The 17,503-nt window shown below is 45.9% G+C and overlaps 1 protein-coding gene and 1 non-coding gene across 2 annotated transcripts in view; one reads left to right on the top strand and one right to left on the bottom strand.

Annotated features, from left to right (window-relative positions):
* Positions 1-12,990, top strand: part of PLSCR4 (phospholipid scramblase 4) — a 36,522-nt gene extending 23,532 nt beyond the window's left edge. The window contains exons 5-9 of the mRNA XM_004603185.3: positions 1,667-1,709; positions 4,183-4,412; positions 7,429-7,590; positions 10,860-11,015; positions 12,866-12,990. Of these exons, the coding sequence (XP_004603242.2) occupies positions 1,667-1,709; positions 4,183-4,412; positions 7,429-7,590; positions 10,860-11,015; positions 12,866-12,925 (651 nt within the window). The 3' untranslated portion in view covers positions 12,926-12,990. The remainder of the gene's footprint in view (positions 1-1,666; positions 1,710-4,182; positions 4,413-7,428; positions 7,591-10,859; positions 11,016-12,865) is intronic.
* Positions 10,371-10,442, bottom strand: TRNAD-GUC (transfer RNA aspartic acid (anticodon GUC)). Its single transcript has one exon. It is a non-coding gene; the product is annotated as a tRNA-Asp (tRNA).
* Positions 12,991-17,503: the final 4,513 nt, after the last annotated feature.

The following is a 17,503-nucleotide window of genomic DNA, read 5'->3' as shown; positions in this document are numbered from 1 at the left end:
CTACCTCATGCTGCCGGAGGTTCATCATCGATCAAATAGTCCCAGCAGCATTGACCTCAGTGAGTCAAGAATTTTTAAGGAGATAAGGTTTGGGATATTCCCGACACCCCGATCCACCCCTTGGATGGCCTCAATGTGGGTGTTTTCCATTGGAATCTCTCATTTTCTCCAGCCTGATCTTTTGTACTCCTCCAAGTGCTTGTGGCGTGAGTTCGTTCGCATCAGGACTGCAGGACACTTGAGCGTTCACAGGGAGAGGATTCTCTTCTTGCAGGCTGTACCTGCCTGGGAACCTCAGCGCTCCTTAGAGAACTGCACCTTAATAGCCCGCATCCAGGGGCACAGATTTGCCCCAGCTGAGTGGGCCCGTGCGGGCAGCATGCCATTAGGCTCTGTTGCTCGGCAGGAAATGCTTTCAGCCACGCCAGGAGGGGTTTTATTTATGAATTCAAGATTTTTCACGTCCTTGATCTTTTTTTCTTTTTCCTAGAGGGATAAATGGTTTTAATGCGGGCTACTTGGGGAGCTTTTAGGAAACGAGTATAGACTATGTATCTGATAGTTTTTTGTACAAGGTAAGACTTTCATTGAAAGCTTTCAATGAATAGATTCTATCCTCTGCAATTCTCGTGTTGTCTTGTAGTCAATCACACTGCAAACTACTCAAATTTAGTTACTTTCAGTTTAATTTATGACCACATTTTTATATGTTTTACTCATTGACATGCTCCACAAGTGTTAGGTAAAAGAGAGACTTCCAGGCAGATTTTGAGTGGATTGATATTTTGTATTGTTACAAAGGATAATCTGAACCTAATTAGGGATGATACAGTTGCAGATTCAGATTAGGAATGATCCCGTGTTATCGGCAGCTATAGGATCACTCTGTCCCTTTTCAGAAGTCTTCTTTACTGCTATGATATTGTACATTAGAAGAGAACATGTACCCACTAAATTGTCTTGGAATTATTTCTAAACATCAAGTTTGAAGTTGATCTCATTGTGTTCCCAATCTCCCTTTCAAGGACCCACCCAGCCCTGAATATTTTCTCTCTCGCCCTCATCCTAATCCCCTGTTTCCCATCCCCTGAGCCTGCCTCCTACAAAAGTGAGCACCTGGGAAACATCTACGCATCAAGTGACTAGAAATCAGTCTGATTCTCCCAAAACCAGCCGTGAAATGATGCTCCACCATGACGTCTGTGCTGACCATGGGTCCTTCTCTCAGACACTGAGGGGAAAACAATGTCTTTTTTGATGGCCAGTCCAGATCACAGAGGCTGAGCAACAACCGTCTTGCGGACGTGTCTAAGAGACAGTGAATAGGGGTTGAGCAGGACCCACCTCTGCCAGCACCACTCTCCTCAGTGCTTTTCCAGCATCAGAAAATCACCATATCATAGTCCAGATGCGTTTTTTCATCCTTCTCAGTGGAGCTGAAGAAGGGTGGTTTTCTTCTCTGGACTCTTCGTAGGTCCTGAGAAACTGCTCAATCACAAACTGTTTCCCTTTGTGAAAAACTTGCTAGACTTCATTCATTCTATTTCAGAAAGATATTTGGGGGTCAGTCGACACAGATGAAATACTTGTCTTAACAGTTTCTTTTCTTGTTCTGATTTGATTCTGTTATTTCCCTCTCATTCATTGTATTTTTCTGTTCCCACAGTTGGATAACATACACGTCCTTCAGCACTTTCAGCCCATAGAAAGTACGTATGATCTGATTGTGTCCTGCAGAATTTGAACCACCACCGACTCCTTGCATACATTGATCTTCAAAATTGAGTGGTTCCAAGGGAAAAAAAAAACGGTTATCTCTTACCCTGTTTTCAAGAGAACAGTAGAGGGAATTCTTTGGTATCCGTTGTATCTGTTTGTACACCGTCTTGTCAGTCATTAGAGTTGAAAGGGACTTACAGTTTATCCTGCTAATCCCAACCGTTGCCCCATCCTAGCTCTTTCCTATTCAGGTGTTAGTCAGGAGGAGCCAAGCAACTCCCTGTGGTGCCAGGGGCACTACAGTTGGCCAGTCAGAAGGACGGGGACACGTGTGGCATTCTGGACTGTGCTTTGCACCAAGGCTGCTGGGATAATGCGGGTCCATCCTCTCCAAAGGCCTCGTGGTCTGTTCCCTCACACTGGCACATCCTCAGCCCTGGGGCTTTGGCTTCCCTTAGTTCCTTTTCTTACTGACAATTGGAAATCACATCTGATCATCTCAGCATGGTGAGCTAAGGATTTTAGAACCCAATGAAAATTTTTATTTAAATGCTTTTGTGATTAACACTCTATCCATGATGATCTATTTATTGGACATCTAAGACATGAAAGGCACATTATTTCTATGGTTGTTTTCATAGGGGTCATTTTTAAAAGTCATTTTGTCCTTTGCTTTTTTGCTTTGATTCTCTGTCCATAGCTTTTCAGTGTTGGAAGTCAATTTCCAAAATCTTTTTTACTCTTTTTTTCTTTTTCCACATTTTTTTTAAATGAAAGCACTGTGGTTTACAAAGTTATTCATAGTTGATTTTTAGACATGCAATATTACAGCGAGCTGGAGTGATAGCACAGCGGGTAGGGCATTTGCCTTGCATGTGGCAGACCCAGGTTTGAGTCCTTCTTCCCTCTTGGAGAGCCCAGCAAGCTACAGAGAGCATCCCCCCCACATGGCAGAGCCTGGCAAGCTACCCCTTGTATTCCATATGCCAAAAACAGTAACAACAAGTCTCACAATGGAGATGTTACTTGTGCCTGCTCAAGCTAATCCATGAACAACAGGAAGACTGTGCTACAGTACAGTGCTACAATATTACAATGGGACAACAGTGCTACAGTGCAGTGCTACAATACCACCAGGGTCAACTTCCCTTCACCAATGTTCTCAATTTCCCTCCCATAATTCCCCCTCTCCCTCCCCCCAGCCCTCTTGACAGGCACCTTCCTATTTGGATCTCTTGATTTCAGTGTAGTTAACTCTGTACTTTGGATATTAGCTCTATCTCTCCTTAACACCATCTTTGTTCCCTAATTCTCTGACCTGCCTCCAACTGCTTCTCTTTTCTCTTCCCCTCCATTCTTTCTTTTCCTTCTCCTTCCTCTATCCTTGGGGGCCAAGGTTGATCGGGGTACCCACCTTTAAAACCTTGCATTCCCTCACCCAGGTATTCTACATACCACATATGAGTGAGATCATCCTGTTGACCTTTCTGCCTTACTTCGCATGATCTCTCCCAGTTCCATCCATGTTGCTGTGCATGGCACGATTTCATCATTCCTTCCAGCCATCTAGTATTCTGTTGTCCACATATACCCCATCTACATGATCTGCTTATCTGTCATTGGACATCTAGGTTATACTATTCTTTTAAAAAAAACTTCCCATTCTGAAGATTACTTACATATGTGTAAGACACACAGGTCATTTTCTTGTTCTAGTCAACTGTCTGTATTTCGCCCGACAGGTTGCTTTGTCGTTCTTGATTGTGTTTTGTTTGGTCATCGGGGCTCCAACCCGGGGCCTCACACCAGCCGGGCTTGTGCTCTATCACTCAGCCCCCTCCCCAGCCATTACCAGGAATTTTTTTTTCAAAAAGCCATTTTACTTTAATTTTGTAATAAATACTGTCACTGTCACTGTCACTGTCATCCCGTTGCTCATTGATTTGCTCGAGCGGGCACCAGCAACGTCTCTCTTTATGAGACTTACATTTTCTTAAAAAGGCTGGAGAGCTGTTAGAGCAGGTTAGACCCTTGCCTTGTCTGTGTGCAAACCAGGTTCAATCCCAGCCCCTCCATGCAGTCCTCAGAGACCTCTGGGAGTGATCCCGTGATGCCAGGATCAGCTCTCTCTCTCTCTCTCTCTCTCTCTCTCTCTCTCTCTCTCTCTCTTTTTGCTTTTTTTGCTCACACCTGGCAATGCACAGGGGTTCCTCCTGGCTCTGCACTCAGGAATTACTCCTGGCAGTGCTCGGGGGACCATATAGATGCTGGGAATCGAACCCAGGTTGGCTGCGTGCAAGGCAAATTCTCTACCCGCTGTGCTATCTCTCTGGCCCCCAGTGTCAGCTCTGAGCGTTGCCTCATGAGGCCCGTGAACCAGACAAGAAAGAGTAAAAGAGACATCTTGGGGCCCGAGTATGCTTCTTCTCACTTAATAGCAATGTCTCGTCTTGCCTTGTCTAGGGATAGTCAACTTCGAGGCCAATAACAGATACGATGTTCGAAACAAGGAGAACCAGATGGTGTACATGGTGTGCGAAGACACGGACGACTACACCCGGAACATCTACAAGGGCCTGCGGCCCTTCGTGCTGCGGGTCACAGACGCGCTGGGCCGGGAAGTGATGACCATGCAGAGGCCATTCAAGTGCACCTGCTGCTGCTACTGCTGCTGCCCGGACACGCGCCAGGAGGTCAGACGAGCAAGGGGGATGGTCCCTCTGCAGCCCTGCAGGGCACCCTGCCTCCTTCCTGTCTCTTCAGCCCTGCCCCGGGTCCCCACTCACCCGTTCTCCTCCTGAGCCCGGTAGCGCCAGGACTGTCCCCAGAAGCCAGCCGTCCAGTGTGGACACATCCAGGTCGGCCTTTTCCCACCACGTTGACCTCCGCGTTCATACGAGTCGTTACACTCTCAGGAGTCCTTCTCTGGTCACGGCTGAGCCATAGGACATACTTTTAATGGTTCGGGTGACTCATTTACATACCGTCCAGATGTTATTGTTTGTTTTTATTTTTTATTTATTCTTTTATTGAATCACCATGTGGAAAGTTACAAAGCTTTCAGGTTTAAGTCTCAGTTATACAATGTTCAAACACCCATAATAGTGAGTTTTTTTGTTGTTGTTGAAATATTGAATGGAATCAAAGTAAAGTGAAAATAAAGTGAAATTTACCAGTTACACAGGCGGGGTCGGGGGCTGGGGAGGTGGGGGGAGGGGGAGGTATACTGTGATTCTTGGTGGTGGAATGGGTGTTTGAACATTGATTTTTTTTTTTGGTGGGACTTGAGATTTTTTTTTTATTCTTGTTTTAATTGAGTGACCATGAGACACACAGTTACAATGCTGTTTGTGATCAGGTTTCAGTCATACAATGATCAACACCCATCCCTCCACCAGTGTCCATTTCCTACCACCAATGACCCCAGTTTCCCTCCCACCACCCTTCTCAGCTTGCCTCTATGTTTCCCTGTGTCTCTCTGTGTCTCTCTGTGACTCTGTGTCTCTGTGTCTCTGTCTCTGTCTTTCTCTCTCTGTCTCTATCTCTGTCTCTGTCTCTCTCTGTCTCTCTCTCCTTCCTTCTCTCTCCCTCTCCTTTTGGGCACTATGGTCTGCAACACAGATACTGACAGGTCATCGTGTTTGGGCCTTTACCTACTTTCAGCACACAGCTCTTATCCAGAGTGATCATTTCCAACTGTCTTTATCATAAGGTGCCCTCTCTGTTGGTGGCCCTTGTTCCTGGGGCCAGAACCCAGGAGTTCACAGATGCCAGGCTAGTGCCTTGCCACTGAGCTACCTCCCCGGACCCCCTTATTCTGCCGTTTGTTTGTTTGTTTGTTTGGGAATGGGGGCCAGACCTGGCAGTGTTCAAATATTAGTCCTGGCTCTGTGCTCAGGGATCACTCCCGGCAGTGCTCAAGGGACCATAGGCGGTGCTGGGCATCTAACTAGGGTCAAGTCAAGTTGTTGTCAAGTTGTTGGGTCAAGTCAAGTCAAGTCACTTCCCACACCCATGCTCCCTGGACGGTCTCTCCAGCCCAGCCTTCCTGCTCTGGCTCTTCATCTCTTAGACCTACGCCCACCTGAGAGGTCGGGCCATGCACGCTATCAGACGTCTGTCTCTGTGTACGTGTGTCTGCCCAGAGGTGGAGAATGGTCAATTCACTGCACAGGGAAGTCATGTCATCGGGCCCCGGAGGACACACAGAGGTCTCAAGATTCTAGAAGCATCAGTAGAACTTGCACGTTGAGCCTTTTCCAATAGTGTAATTGCTGGTTATTGGCCATTCTACAGCCGGGCAGCCAGACTGCTTCAGGAAGGAATACTGAGAGCAGCAGGAGCTAAAGAGGGTAGCGGCATTATGGCATTAATGCGGCCACGCGTGCGTCCTGCCGTTTTCACAGTGCGCGGTCTCAGGAGGTTTTCTCTTAGAAGCGGCTGGTCCAAGTCTGAAGGACCAGCTGAGTCTCCCGAGGGGAGACCCCCTTCCTCAGAGGCTGAGGGCTATGGGTGCACAGAAGTGGCCTGAGGCTGAGGCTGCAGGTCCTTCCTCCCCCAGTTCTGCGGGACAGACCCCGGGCAGCCCTGACCGTTTCGAGCCCTGACCTCAGCGCCCAGTGTCAGTACGTGGAAGAACTCGCTGCCGCTGAGAAACAGCCAGAGTGGAGGCCACGGCCAAATATTTATTTTTAAGGTGCTTCATTTCAGGCAACTGGGGGCCACCCCTGGTGTTACTTGGGGACTGTCCCCTGCTGGGTGACTGGGGGTCATGCCTGTGTATTAATAGGGATCCAAGTCACACCTCCTGCATGCAGACCCCCATTCCAGCCCTGCCGGCTCTCTCTCTGGCCCCTATTGTAGAAACTTCCTACTGTCAGAGCAGCTGCATACATGGAGCATGTGGGGGTATGAGGTGTGTGTATGTGTGGGGGGGTTATATGGTGTGTGTGTGTACGGTGTGTGTATGGGGTTGTGTGTGGTGTGTGAGTATGCATATGGTCTGTGTGTATGGTGTATATGTATGGTGTGTGTGTGTTTGGTGTGTGAGTGTGTGTATGGTATGTGACTGTATGGTGTATGAATGTGTATGATGTGTGTGTGGTGTTTATATGTGGTGTGAATGTGTATGTGTTTAGTTTGTGAGTGTGTGTATGGTGTGTGACTGTGTATGGTGTATGAGTGTGTATGGTGTGTATGTATAGTGTGTGAATGTGTGTACGGGTGTGTGTGTGTATGGTGTGTGTATGGTATGTGTGTGAATAGCTGTGTGTGAGTGTGTATATGGTGTGTGTGAATGTGTGTATGGGTGCGTGTGAGTGTGTGTATGGGTGTGTGTGAGTGTGTGTATGGTGTGTGTGTGAGTGTGTGTATGGGGTGTATGTATGGTGTGTGTATGTGTGTATATGGGGTGTGTGAGTGTGTATGATGTATGTGAGTGTGTGTATGGTATGTGTGTATGGTATGTATGTAAATGTGTGTATGAGTGTGTGAGTGTGTATGGGGTGTATGTATGGTGTGTGTATGGTATGTGTGTGAATATGTGTATGGGTGTGTGTTTGTGAGTGTGTATGGTGTGTGTATGGTGTGTGTGAGTGTGTTTGTGGCGTGTGTATACGGAATGTGGGTGAGTATGTGTATGGTGTGTGTGTGTGTGTCCGTGCGATGTGTCTCCTTCTCACGTTGTCCTCTGCCACCTCTCGTCTGCAGATGGAGGTGCAGTGTCCCCCTGGCGTCACCCTGGGCTTCATACGGGAGCGGTGGTTCCCGTGCCAGGGAGTGTTCGTCATCCAGAACGAGAAGAGAGAAGCCCTGCTGAACGTCGTGGGGCCCTGCATGACCTACCGCTGCTGCGCCGACTCCGCCTTCCAGGTAAACGGCGCCGCCCCTGCCCCCCGTTGGTTGGGGTGGGAAGGGGGCCATGTAGGGGTGCGGGAGGCAGGTGAGCAAAGTCGTGAATAGAAGAGCAAGTCTTGGCAATGAGTCACGGTTTGCCGAGATGTAAACTGATTCCGTGACTTGAGTGTTGGAGGAAGGGAAGGGAACATCCTGGCAGGGAGCCTGACCGACTCCGTGCCTTTGGCACTTGGCTGCTTTGCACGGTCACTTCCTTCCGGGCGGGAAACTGGCTGCTGAGGGAGGGAGGGCCCCATCCTAGCACAGGACACACAGAGTCCCCCCTGGCTGTGCCAGTGGCCAGCTGCAGGAAGGACATCCTGCCAGGACCCTGGGCAGGGCTGCCAACAGATACAACTCAAAATAAGCTACAACATTTTTTGCAGGAAAAAGACCCCCCCCCCTTTCACTTTCCCATTCTCAGCTGCTAGATGGTTACTGCATGTCTCTGGAGGTAGATCAACGAGAGTTCTAGAAATATTTCTTGAACTGTATTTTTTTTAAGTCACACACAGTGGTGCTTGGTGCTCACTCCTGCTTCTATGCTCAGGGGTCACCCCTGCTTGTGCTGGGGGGCCCTGTGGGGTACTGGGCACTTTCCCCGGGTCAGTCATGTACAAGGCAGATGCCTTACCTGCTGTACTATTTGTCCAGCCCGACATTGGAATTCATGAAAGAAGTTTTCCTGAATGCACTGCAAGTCAGCATCTAAAATTACACCTCAGAGGGCCACTGTGGTAGTACAGTGGGTTGTGCACTTGACTTGCTCAGCCAGACCGGATTGGTCCCCTGACATGACATATGGTTTCCCGAGCCCTCCAGGAGTGACCCCTGAGTGCAGAGACAGGAATAAGCCCTGAGCATGGCTGGGTATGGCCCCACACAGAAAGTAAATAAAATCACACCTTAAATGTTTCCCATGACATCCGGTACGATGGCCTCAGTTCTCATTTTGTATCACCGTATCCCGGAGCTTGACTTCTTTTCCAAAATACTTCTGTCAAGAAATTGAAAAAGAGACACTCAGACTCACTTGCAGTGTGTATGTGATGGTCAAGAGTTAGTGTGGGCACACCTAATTAGAGAGAGAGAACAGAAGGGAATACCCTGCCACAGTGGCAGGGTGGGGTGGGGGGAGATGGGATTGGGGAGGGTGGGAGGGATGCTGGGTTTACTGGTGGTGGAGAATGGGCACTGGTGAAGGGATGGGTTCTCGAACTTTGTATGGGGGAAACATGAGCACAAAAATGTATAAATCTGTAACTGTACCCTCACGGTGATTCACTAATTAAAAATAATTTTTTAAAAAAAAAAGAGTTAGTGGGGCTGGAGCGATAGCACAGCGTGTAGGGCTTTTGTCTTGCATGCAGCCGACCCGGGTTCTAATCCCAGCATCCCATATGGTCCCCTGAGCACCGCCAGGGGTAATTCCTGAGTGAAGAGCCAGGAGTAACCCCTGTGCATCGCCAGGTGTGACCCAAAAACCAAAAAAAAAAAAAAGAGTTAGTGTGGGCAGATTTCCTCTTTAGTAAATGCCAGGTTCTCTCTGCTGGACGCCAAACCCCTGTGCTGTCTGACTTACCTTCAGAAGTCAGCGTGGCCTCCCTGTACTTCCAGAAGCCTCGGCTGTCATGTCCACACCCCAAAGCTGCCACCCAGTTAAAAAGCTACTCCAGCGTCATCTTCCTGATAAAAACACTGACTGCCCTGGACAAACCTGAAGGTCTCTTAGTACCTGTACTGCAAACCGGAGTGCACGAAAGGGAAAGGAGAGAGGGAGAGAGCAAGATGAAACGCGCCTGCACAGAGGCAGGGTGGGGGCGTGGGGTGGGTGTTGGGGAATAGTTGGGAGGGAAATGGGAATATTGATGGTGGGAAATACACCCTGGTGGAGGGATGGGTGCTGGATCAGTGTGTGACCGAAATCCAACCATGACCAGCTTTGTGATGGTCTTTCTCATGGGTGTTCATTTTTTTAAAAAAGTAATTCGGAGTTCACGTCCTCTTCAGTCAGCTTACCCAGTCACTGAGTCAATAGCAGTTTACAGCAAAGAAAGAAATCAGTTGGGGGCTGGAGCCATAGCACAGCGGGGAGGGTGTTTGCCTTGCACGAGGCCGACTCAGGTTCGATTCCCAGCATCCCATATGGTCCCCTGAGCACCGCTAGGGGTGGCTCCTGAGTGCAGAGCCAGGAGTGACCCCTGTGCATTGCCAGGTGTGACCCAAGAAGCAAAAAAAAAGAAAGAAAAGAAAAAGAAAAGAAATCAGTGTGGATTCGCCCACAGGAGCCTGAGTGGGTGACTTGAGTCCACAGATCCGTTCCGCCCTCCTTCCAGTCCTCTGTTTCCTAGACTGGGAGCAACTCTCTCCCAGTGCCCAATTCCCAGCTGGCCTGTCTGCCGGGGAAGGGAACTGAAGAACCCCCTTGCACAATCCCTCCATTGAAGAGCGTCTGTCCCCGCCTAGTTCGGAGGACAGAGAGAAAACTAGGTCCGAGACTTGGAAGACACAGCAGCCCTGGTCAGGTAATGAACAGCTGCAAGACACTTCATTTTCATTTTTTTTTCTTTTTGGCTTTTTGGGTCACACCCTGTGATGCACAGGGGTTCCTCCTGGCTCTGCACTCAGGAATTACTCCTGGTGGTGCTCAGGGGACCATATGGGATGCTGGGGATTGAACCCGGGGCGGCCGTGTGCAAGGCAAACGCCCTACCCACTGTGCTATTGCTCCAGCCCCCAAATAGTCATTTTGATGATTCCCCATCGGGGAATCGAACCCCAATCTCCCGCGTGACAGGCGGGGATACTTACCACTATACTAACGAGGAAGCCTTTGTAAAAAAATTTTTATTAGTGAATCACTGTGAGCTACAGCTACAGATTTACATATTTTCATGCTTGTGTTTCAGTCATACGATGCTCGAGTTCCCATCCCTCCACCAGTGCCCGTTCTCTACCACTGATGATCCCAGTATCCCTCCCACCCCTGCCCCCGCCCCCGCCTCACCCCCTCCACCTCTGTGGCAGGGCATTCCCTTTTGTTCTCTCTCTCCTTTTGGGTGTTGTGGTTTGCAATAGAGGTATCGTTTTTCTTCACCAGACTTTTCCCCTTGGAGATTAAGTTGTGGCAGTATTTTCCTTCCTGCACCGTATTGATGTTCTCCATGAAAACTGCTTCATCATGGAAGAATAAAATTGGTTTCATCCAGTCTCATTCCTCATGTGTCATATCTTCGTCTTTCTAGGTGACAAACCTAGTGGGCATGTTCGCTGGAAGCATTAGTAGGAAGTGGACTGGAGTATTGGCCGCCTCGGTGGACGCTGACCACTTTGAAATCGACTTCCCCTTAGGCCTGGACGTGAAGTTGAAAGCTCTGATTTTTGGTGCCTGCTTCCTCATTGTAAGCCCTTTGCTTTTTTGACTTCTCCTGGGATTGAGTCTGCCTGGTGACAAGCAGGGTAGTGTCCGAAAAAGGCAAGCCACTTTGAAATCAGGTCAATATTTGCTTCTACTCTTATCTGCCTCAGAAGGGTTTCAGGCTTCTCAGCCTCAGTCTTCTCATCCGTAAAATGGAAATAAGAATTCTTATGGTTTGGGGGGACATGGATATTAACTATCACATGAAGAAAGGTCCCAGCAAGGTCTTCGGAGATATTCTGCATTTAGAGGGTGCCATTGTCATCAATATGTTATTAATAATTCTCACTGAAGTTCTTGTGCTGTGACTTCTTAACTAAGTGAATAAGTCAAGAGCTGATTTCCTTTCCCTCCACCTTATGGCCTCCCTATCAGTAGATTATTTTCCTTTCTTCGCCCCTCCACCTTTCAGTGTATCATTTGGAGAATCATTCTGAGACTGATTGGTACAATTCCCTTGCTGTATTTCATATACTATTCATATATGGACTGGAGTGATAGCACAGTGGTAGGGCGTTTGTACATGGCCGACCTGGGTTTGATTCCTCCGCCCCTCTCGGAGAGCCCGGCAAGCTACCAAGAGTATCCTGCCCACACAGCAGAGCCTGCAAGCTACCCGTGGCTTATTCAATATGCCCCAAACAGTAACAACAAGTCTCACAATGGAGACGTTACTGATGCCCGCTTGAGCAAATTGCTGAACAATGGGACAACAGTGCTACAGTGCCACATTCATATATATCATCAAATAATTCATAGTTACAGACAAAACAAATTATATCCCAAGCGTTTCTTTTGTCCTTTTTCTTTTTGGTTTCTCTGGGATACTCCCAGTGTGCTCAGATTGACATCTGGCTCTGTGCTCAGGGATCTCTTCTTGCTGTGCTCAGGAAATCGTACGTGGTCCCCGAGATTGGACTCGGCATGACTGCATGTAAGGCAGACACCCTGTCCCTATCCAAAGTACTGTCACTCCAGTCCAGAGGCTTAATCTTTTTAAAAATTGATAAAACTTGGAGGCTGGGGCACTAGTACAGTGGGGAGGGCGTTGGCCTTGATGCAGCCAACCCAGGTTCGATCCTTGGCATCCCATGTGGTCCTCCAAACACTGCCAGGAGTCATTTTTGAGAGCAGAGCCAGGAGTAACATGTGAGCACTGCCAGGTGTGGCCCCAAAACATACAAACAAAGCACAAAACAGAAATTGTTAAAATTTTGGTCTATGGGGCCGGAGTGATAGCACAGCGGGTAGGGCGTTTGCCTTGCACACGGCCGACCCGGGTTCGATCCCCGGCATCCCATATGGTCCCCTGAGCACCGCCAGGAGTAATTCCTGAGTGCAAAGCCAGAAGTAACCCCTGAGCATTGCTGGGTGTGACTCAAAAAGCAAAAAAAAAATAAAATAAAATAAAATAAAATTTTGGTCTATATCCAGCAGCGCTTAGGGATACTCCCAGTTCTGTGCTCAGGAATCACTCCTGGTGTTCAAGGAACTCAGTGGTGCCAGGATCCAACTGTGCTTAGCCATGCGGAGAGAATGCCCATTAACCCCTGTACCATCTCTCTGGCAAACGTGTTCTCTTTCAACACAGAAAATTGAATGACTTGGTTATCTGAAGTGAAAAACTTACTGGTTTCTGACAGCTACAAATTTTCATTCTGCCCTTCATTTTAGGACCCTTTATAAAATTTTGTTTGGCTTATTTTTACTTGAATGGATAGGTCACCTGATCATTATAAAGGACAATATTGTATGCATTGCTTTTACTTATCTATCTAAACATACAAGTCTGTTCATATTCACGTATGCCCATTATTCTTCTTCCATTTTCAGGACTTCATGTATTTTGAACAGTCTGCACAGTCTCACCATCAATCACACTCTCATCACTGAGATGAGATGATGGAAGCAGCCAATGAACAATTATTGTGAATTAAAAAGAAGAAAACAGATACCTTGGATTTGGTTTCCAGACAACCTTTGGTGACATATTTGCTTTTCGCGTTGAAAGATTTTTTTACTGGGTATTAGTTTTGACAGGTGAGCTGAGAGAGTAAGTTCAAGAGTGAGTTTCCGTTGAGTATTTGTCTATCTGTCTCCTCGGCAGACTTTATCGAGCTTCCTCTAAAAGCTGTGTCAGTGATCAAATAATCACATACACCGTGAGCTGAAAATGCTTGAGCATGAGCTAAGGGGAAAAGAAGTCCCAGATCTTTCGCGTTAATAGTTAATGAAGTGGGGAACAGTTTTTAATTGCAATCTTTGTTGAAATCGAGTCCTAATTCAGCTTCATCTCTAGCCTTCTTCTGCCTCTCTCACCGTCTGTATAGTCTCTTACCAAAGATAAGTTAGATCCCAGCTGCAAAATAATAATGCTTTCCGTCTTTTCCAAACCAAAGCATGGCAGGCAGAAGTGCTGTTTTATTGTGGAAGGAAAAATAGAATTGGGTACGTGTATTGAAACAGTATTTTGCACAAGTTTCTATGAACAGTTTGATTTTATTATAAAATAAGCATGCTTTTGCATCCGAAGTGTCCTTGGCTAGTTATCAGATTCATGAGCATGGACAATCAGAAAGTGCCTGTATAGTAAGAGAGAGTTGCACTATTTTATAAAGTGCTGATCAGTGTAAAGCCAGTGTAGAAGTGCAGGTAGTATAGAAACAGCCTTTGAGAAGCTGCTTCATCCCTCTGAGAAACTTGCATGGGCTGGAGAGATAAGACAGCAAGCAGAGTGCTTGCCTTGCGTGTGACCGACCTGGATTCAATCTCCGAATTCCCCTATGGTGCTCTAAGCACTGACAGAAGTGATCCTTGAGCACAGAACCAGGAATAAGCCTGGAGCACAGCTGGGTGTGACCCAAAAACAAACAACCAAGGAAACAAAAAAGAATCTTGCAAGAATCTGTTTAATCTCTGTGACTCACGGGTGCCTTGAATAGACTCAATTCTCTAAGCTATTGGGTCTCATTTGATTTAGCCTGAAGGAGTTAGTTGGGCTTTTCTAAAAATAATTAAATAAATCATAAGACCACCATACTCACTGTGCCGTTCTAAGGGTCCAAGGGTTGGTTTTGTTTCTTAACTTTGAAATGTAGCCATCTGTAGACACTTTGTCAAAGATAAAAGGACAGATTCCAGTGCTATGGAATACTGCTGGGCTGCTCAGAAATACTTCAGCGGCAGCTTAGAAATCTCTGCCAGTAAGGGACATAAGAAAACAGGGTGACCATCACTTTTCTGTGGCCTCTAGTTTATCAGTAAAGAATGTATAGGGTTTAGAGGTAACGGACACCTTTTTGGACTGTTGAATTCGAAGCCTCGTTTGTTAGTGAACCCACAGTGCTCAATCAAGCTGCCTCTATGACACTTCAACGTCTTACCTGGATGTGGATTGTTTCTCTCGATGTAGCCATTGTATAGGATAAAATGTGTCCTTTTCCTGGTCTTTGTTGGATGTTCCTGTGTGTGATTCCTCAGAGACCAGTTTCTTGGGTCGCAGTTCTTATTGAACTAGAAAGAAGGTGCCTCATTTAAAAAACTCCATTTTTTTTTTTTATGGAAAATGTTGCTTTACTCCATGTCTTACAAAGTTCATTTTTGTGTGCTACTGATTACATTTTTTAAAAGAGTAAAAAAAGGTAATAGAAGCTACTGGTTTCTGTAATGAATGCCTTTTATTTTAAAGTGTGCTTGTGGTGTTAAACAAACATATATATTATCTTATAAAATGCAGTTTCAAATTTTATATAGAAAATCTTTCAAAATTTATATAGAAAATAATATTCAGAAGTTTATCGATATAACTTTCTCATTAGTACTTGCATTTATCATTGCACTTCAAGTTCTGCTACATAATATTGAAAATTTATTTTGCATATATGACATTTTAATTTGTTGAGTGTTGTATGTGGTGTTAACATGTCTCATACAGTTATTTCTCTTAATGTAAAAGTGTCTAATGAATCCATGAGTTTTATACTATGGTTTGTACTAAGTTCTTCATGGTACTACACTGCATAAAGTCCATCAGATGGCTTCACAAACAATTTATCCTCTGAACTATTTATGTTGCTAAGTCTCATCATATGATTTTCACTTTCTAATAAATATAAGATGGCTTTATAGTAAAATCCCAACACTGTTTTATGACTCGTGGTTGTGTCTTTGCTACAGACTCAATGTTTGTATTTCTGTCCCCAAATTTATGAATGATTCTAGTAAAAGGGGGCTAAGAGAGGGGGCCTGAGAGGTGAAAGCATGTGCTGAGTTCTCTGCATCGGCTGGGTGCCCCCACAGTGCCAGCACCTCGATCGTGGACAGTTCAGCTGCCACAATAGCGAGGACTAATTCCTGTGTATCTTACCTAGTGTAGGGCCAGGGAGCTAATGCACGATTAGGGGAAACCCTGGCATATCCCAATTAGATCCTGGTACCACGTGACTCCCCGAAGCATCACTGGGGATAGACTTAGCGGCCCCTGAGCTCCTCTGGGGTGACCCTGGTGGTCTGAGGAAGCCCCACATCCTTGGGTCCTGGCCTTGAAGTGTTGGCTGGTCGGCCCGGAATCTTCAGGAGTGGTCTGAGGGCCTCCCCCTGATCCGGCCCAAAGGGAAAGAAACCCACTGACCCATAGCCTTCCTCTCCTACCAGCCAAGTTTATTTATTCATTCTTTTAGGGTATTAAAATTTCTGTGTTTATTGATGATATTTTTGATTCAGATCAAAATTTAACTCAGTAAATTATTATACTTAAGAGGTTATGAAAGCTTTTGACAGAGTAATCCCATATAATAAATATTTAGTGAAAACTTTAAGAATACAAAACATAATTAATTTCATTGAATGAAGATCTGATCGGCTTGTATAATTTTTAGAGTTGCACCTATAAAATTTATATTCATAGTAGTAACATGCCCTTAGGTCAAAATCACATCAGATATTTGGCAAAATTCAATTTAGGGGAGTAAAGAAGTTTCAATAAACACTGAAGTTAAAGAAAAGCTACATTTAAAATTAGACTATTGGAATAGTTAATGTTTTGATGTTTTATACAATTGAAGTTCTTATACATTTTCAGTTTTGAATTTGTAGTCTTGCTTATAATTATAAACGGAGATATCTATTGTAATGCCCTTTATATTATAGAACAAGCAACAATCGCTTTAAACCCCAATTTGATGAACTGAGGTGTGACTTTAGAAAGCGCAATTAGCTATATAGACACTATACCTAGCTTATCTGACTGTTACATTTTCATTGCAATGGATAGAAACAGTTATAAATCAGTGCAAACAACTCTTGATGATTCAGGGCTAAGCACATAGAGGGCGACAGAGAAAAGCAATTACCAGGACAAAATATTTCTGCAGAGGGCCGGAGTCATAGCACAGCGGGTAGGGCGTTTGCCTTGCACTCGGCCGACCCGGGTTTGATCCCCGGCATCCCATATGGTTCCCCAAGCACTGCCAGGAACAATTCCTAAGTGCAAAGCCAGGAGTAACCCCTGAGCATCGCTGGGTGTGACCCAAAAGGCAAAAAAAAACCAAACTTCTGCAGAGCTCGCTGACCAGCCTTGGCTCCAGGGATCTGCACCAGCACCTGCCTTTCTGCAGCAAACCATCTCTCTGTTTCAGCCCAAAATCCAGGCCTACAAAACTGTGCATTTGGCAGAATAGCAATGAAGGACTTTTGAGTGAGAAAAGCATTAAAGAGGACCTGCTCTGTTTTCCAGCATGCAAACAAATTGGGAGAAGTTCACGGTGTCCCAAGACAGACTGCCAATTAGTTGTAAAAACAGAAGCAAAGCTCCATTATTATTGTTGTTGTTGCTGTTGTTGTTATTATTATTATAGGTTCGATTCCTCTTTCCCTCTTGGATTGCCCAGCAAGCTACTGAGAGTATCCCGCCCACATGGTAGAGCCTGGCAAGCTTCCCTTGGCATATTTGATACACTAATAACAGTAACAACAAGTCGCACAATGGAGTTGTTACTGGTGCCCGCTCGAACAAATTGATGAACGGGACGACAGTGCTACATCATCATCATTATCATCATCATCATCATTATTAATATTATTATTATTATTGAATCACCACCGTGAGATACAGTTATAAGCTTTCATGTTTGAATTTCAGTCATACAATGATCAAACACCCATCCCTCCACCAGTGCACATTCTCTACCAGCAATGTCCCCATATCTCCCCCCCATTCCAACCCTCCCCCTACCTCTATGGCAGATAATTTCTTCCATACTCTCTTTCTACTTTTGGGCATTATGGTTTGCAATACAGATACTGAGATGTAGGATAACATAGCCTCTGATAGTTTAGGTTTATTGGGTTACTCCCGCTACAGTGCTCCTATTCCTCTGTTTATTTGTAGCTTCTTTCTTAGTGTTCTGCTGACTTGTAAATATTGTTTTTCTCTTCTCCTTGCGTCCTTTGCATAGTTTATTCAGAGCCATG

Source organism: Sorex araneus, chromosome 2 (genome assembly GCF_027595985.1).
Source record: "Sorex araneus isolate mSorAra2 chromosome 2, mSorAra2.pri, whole genome shotgun sequence".
In the NCBI taxonomy this organism is placed as follows: Eukaryota; Metazoa; Chordata; class Mammalia; order Eulipotyphla; family Soricidae; genus Sorex; species Sorex araneus.
The sequence above is the reverse complement of the archived record's forward strand: the minus strand, read 5'-3'. Positions and strand labels throughout refer to the sequence as shown.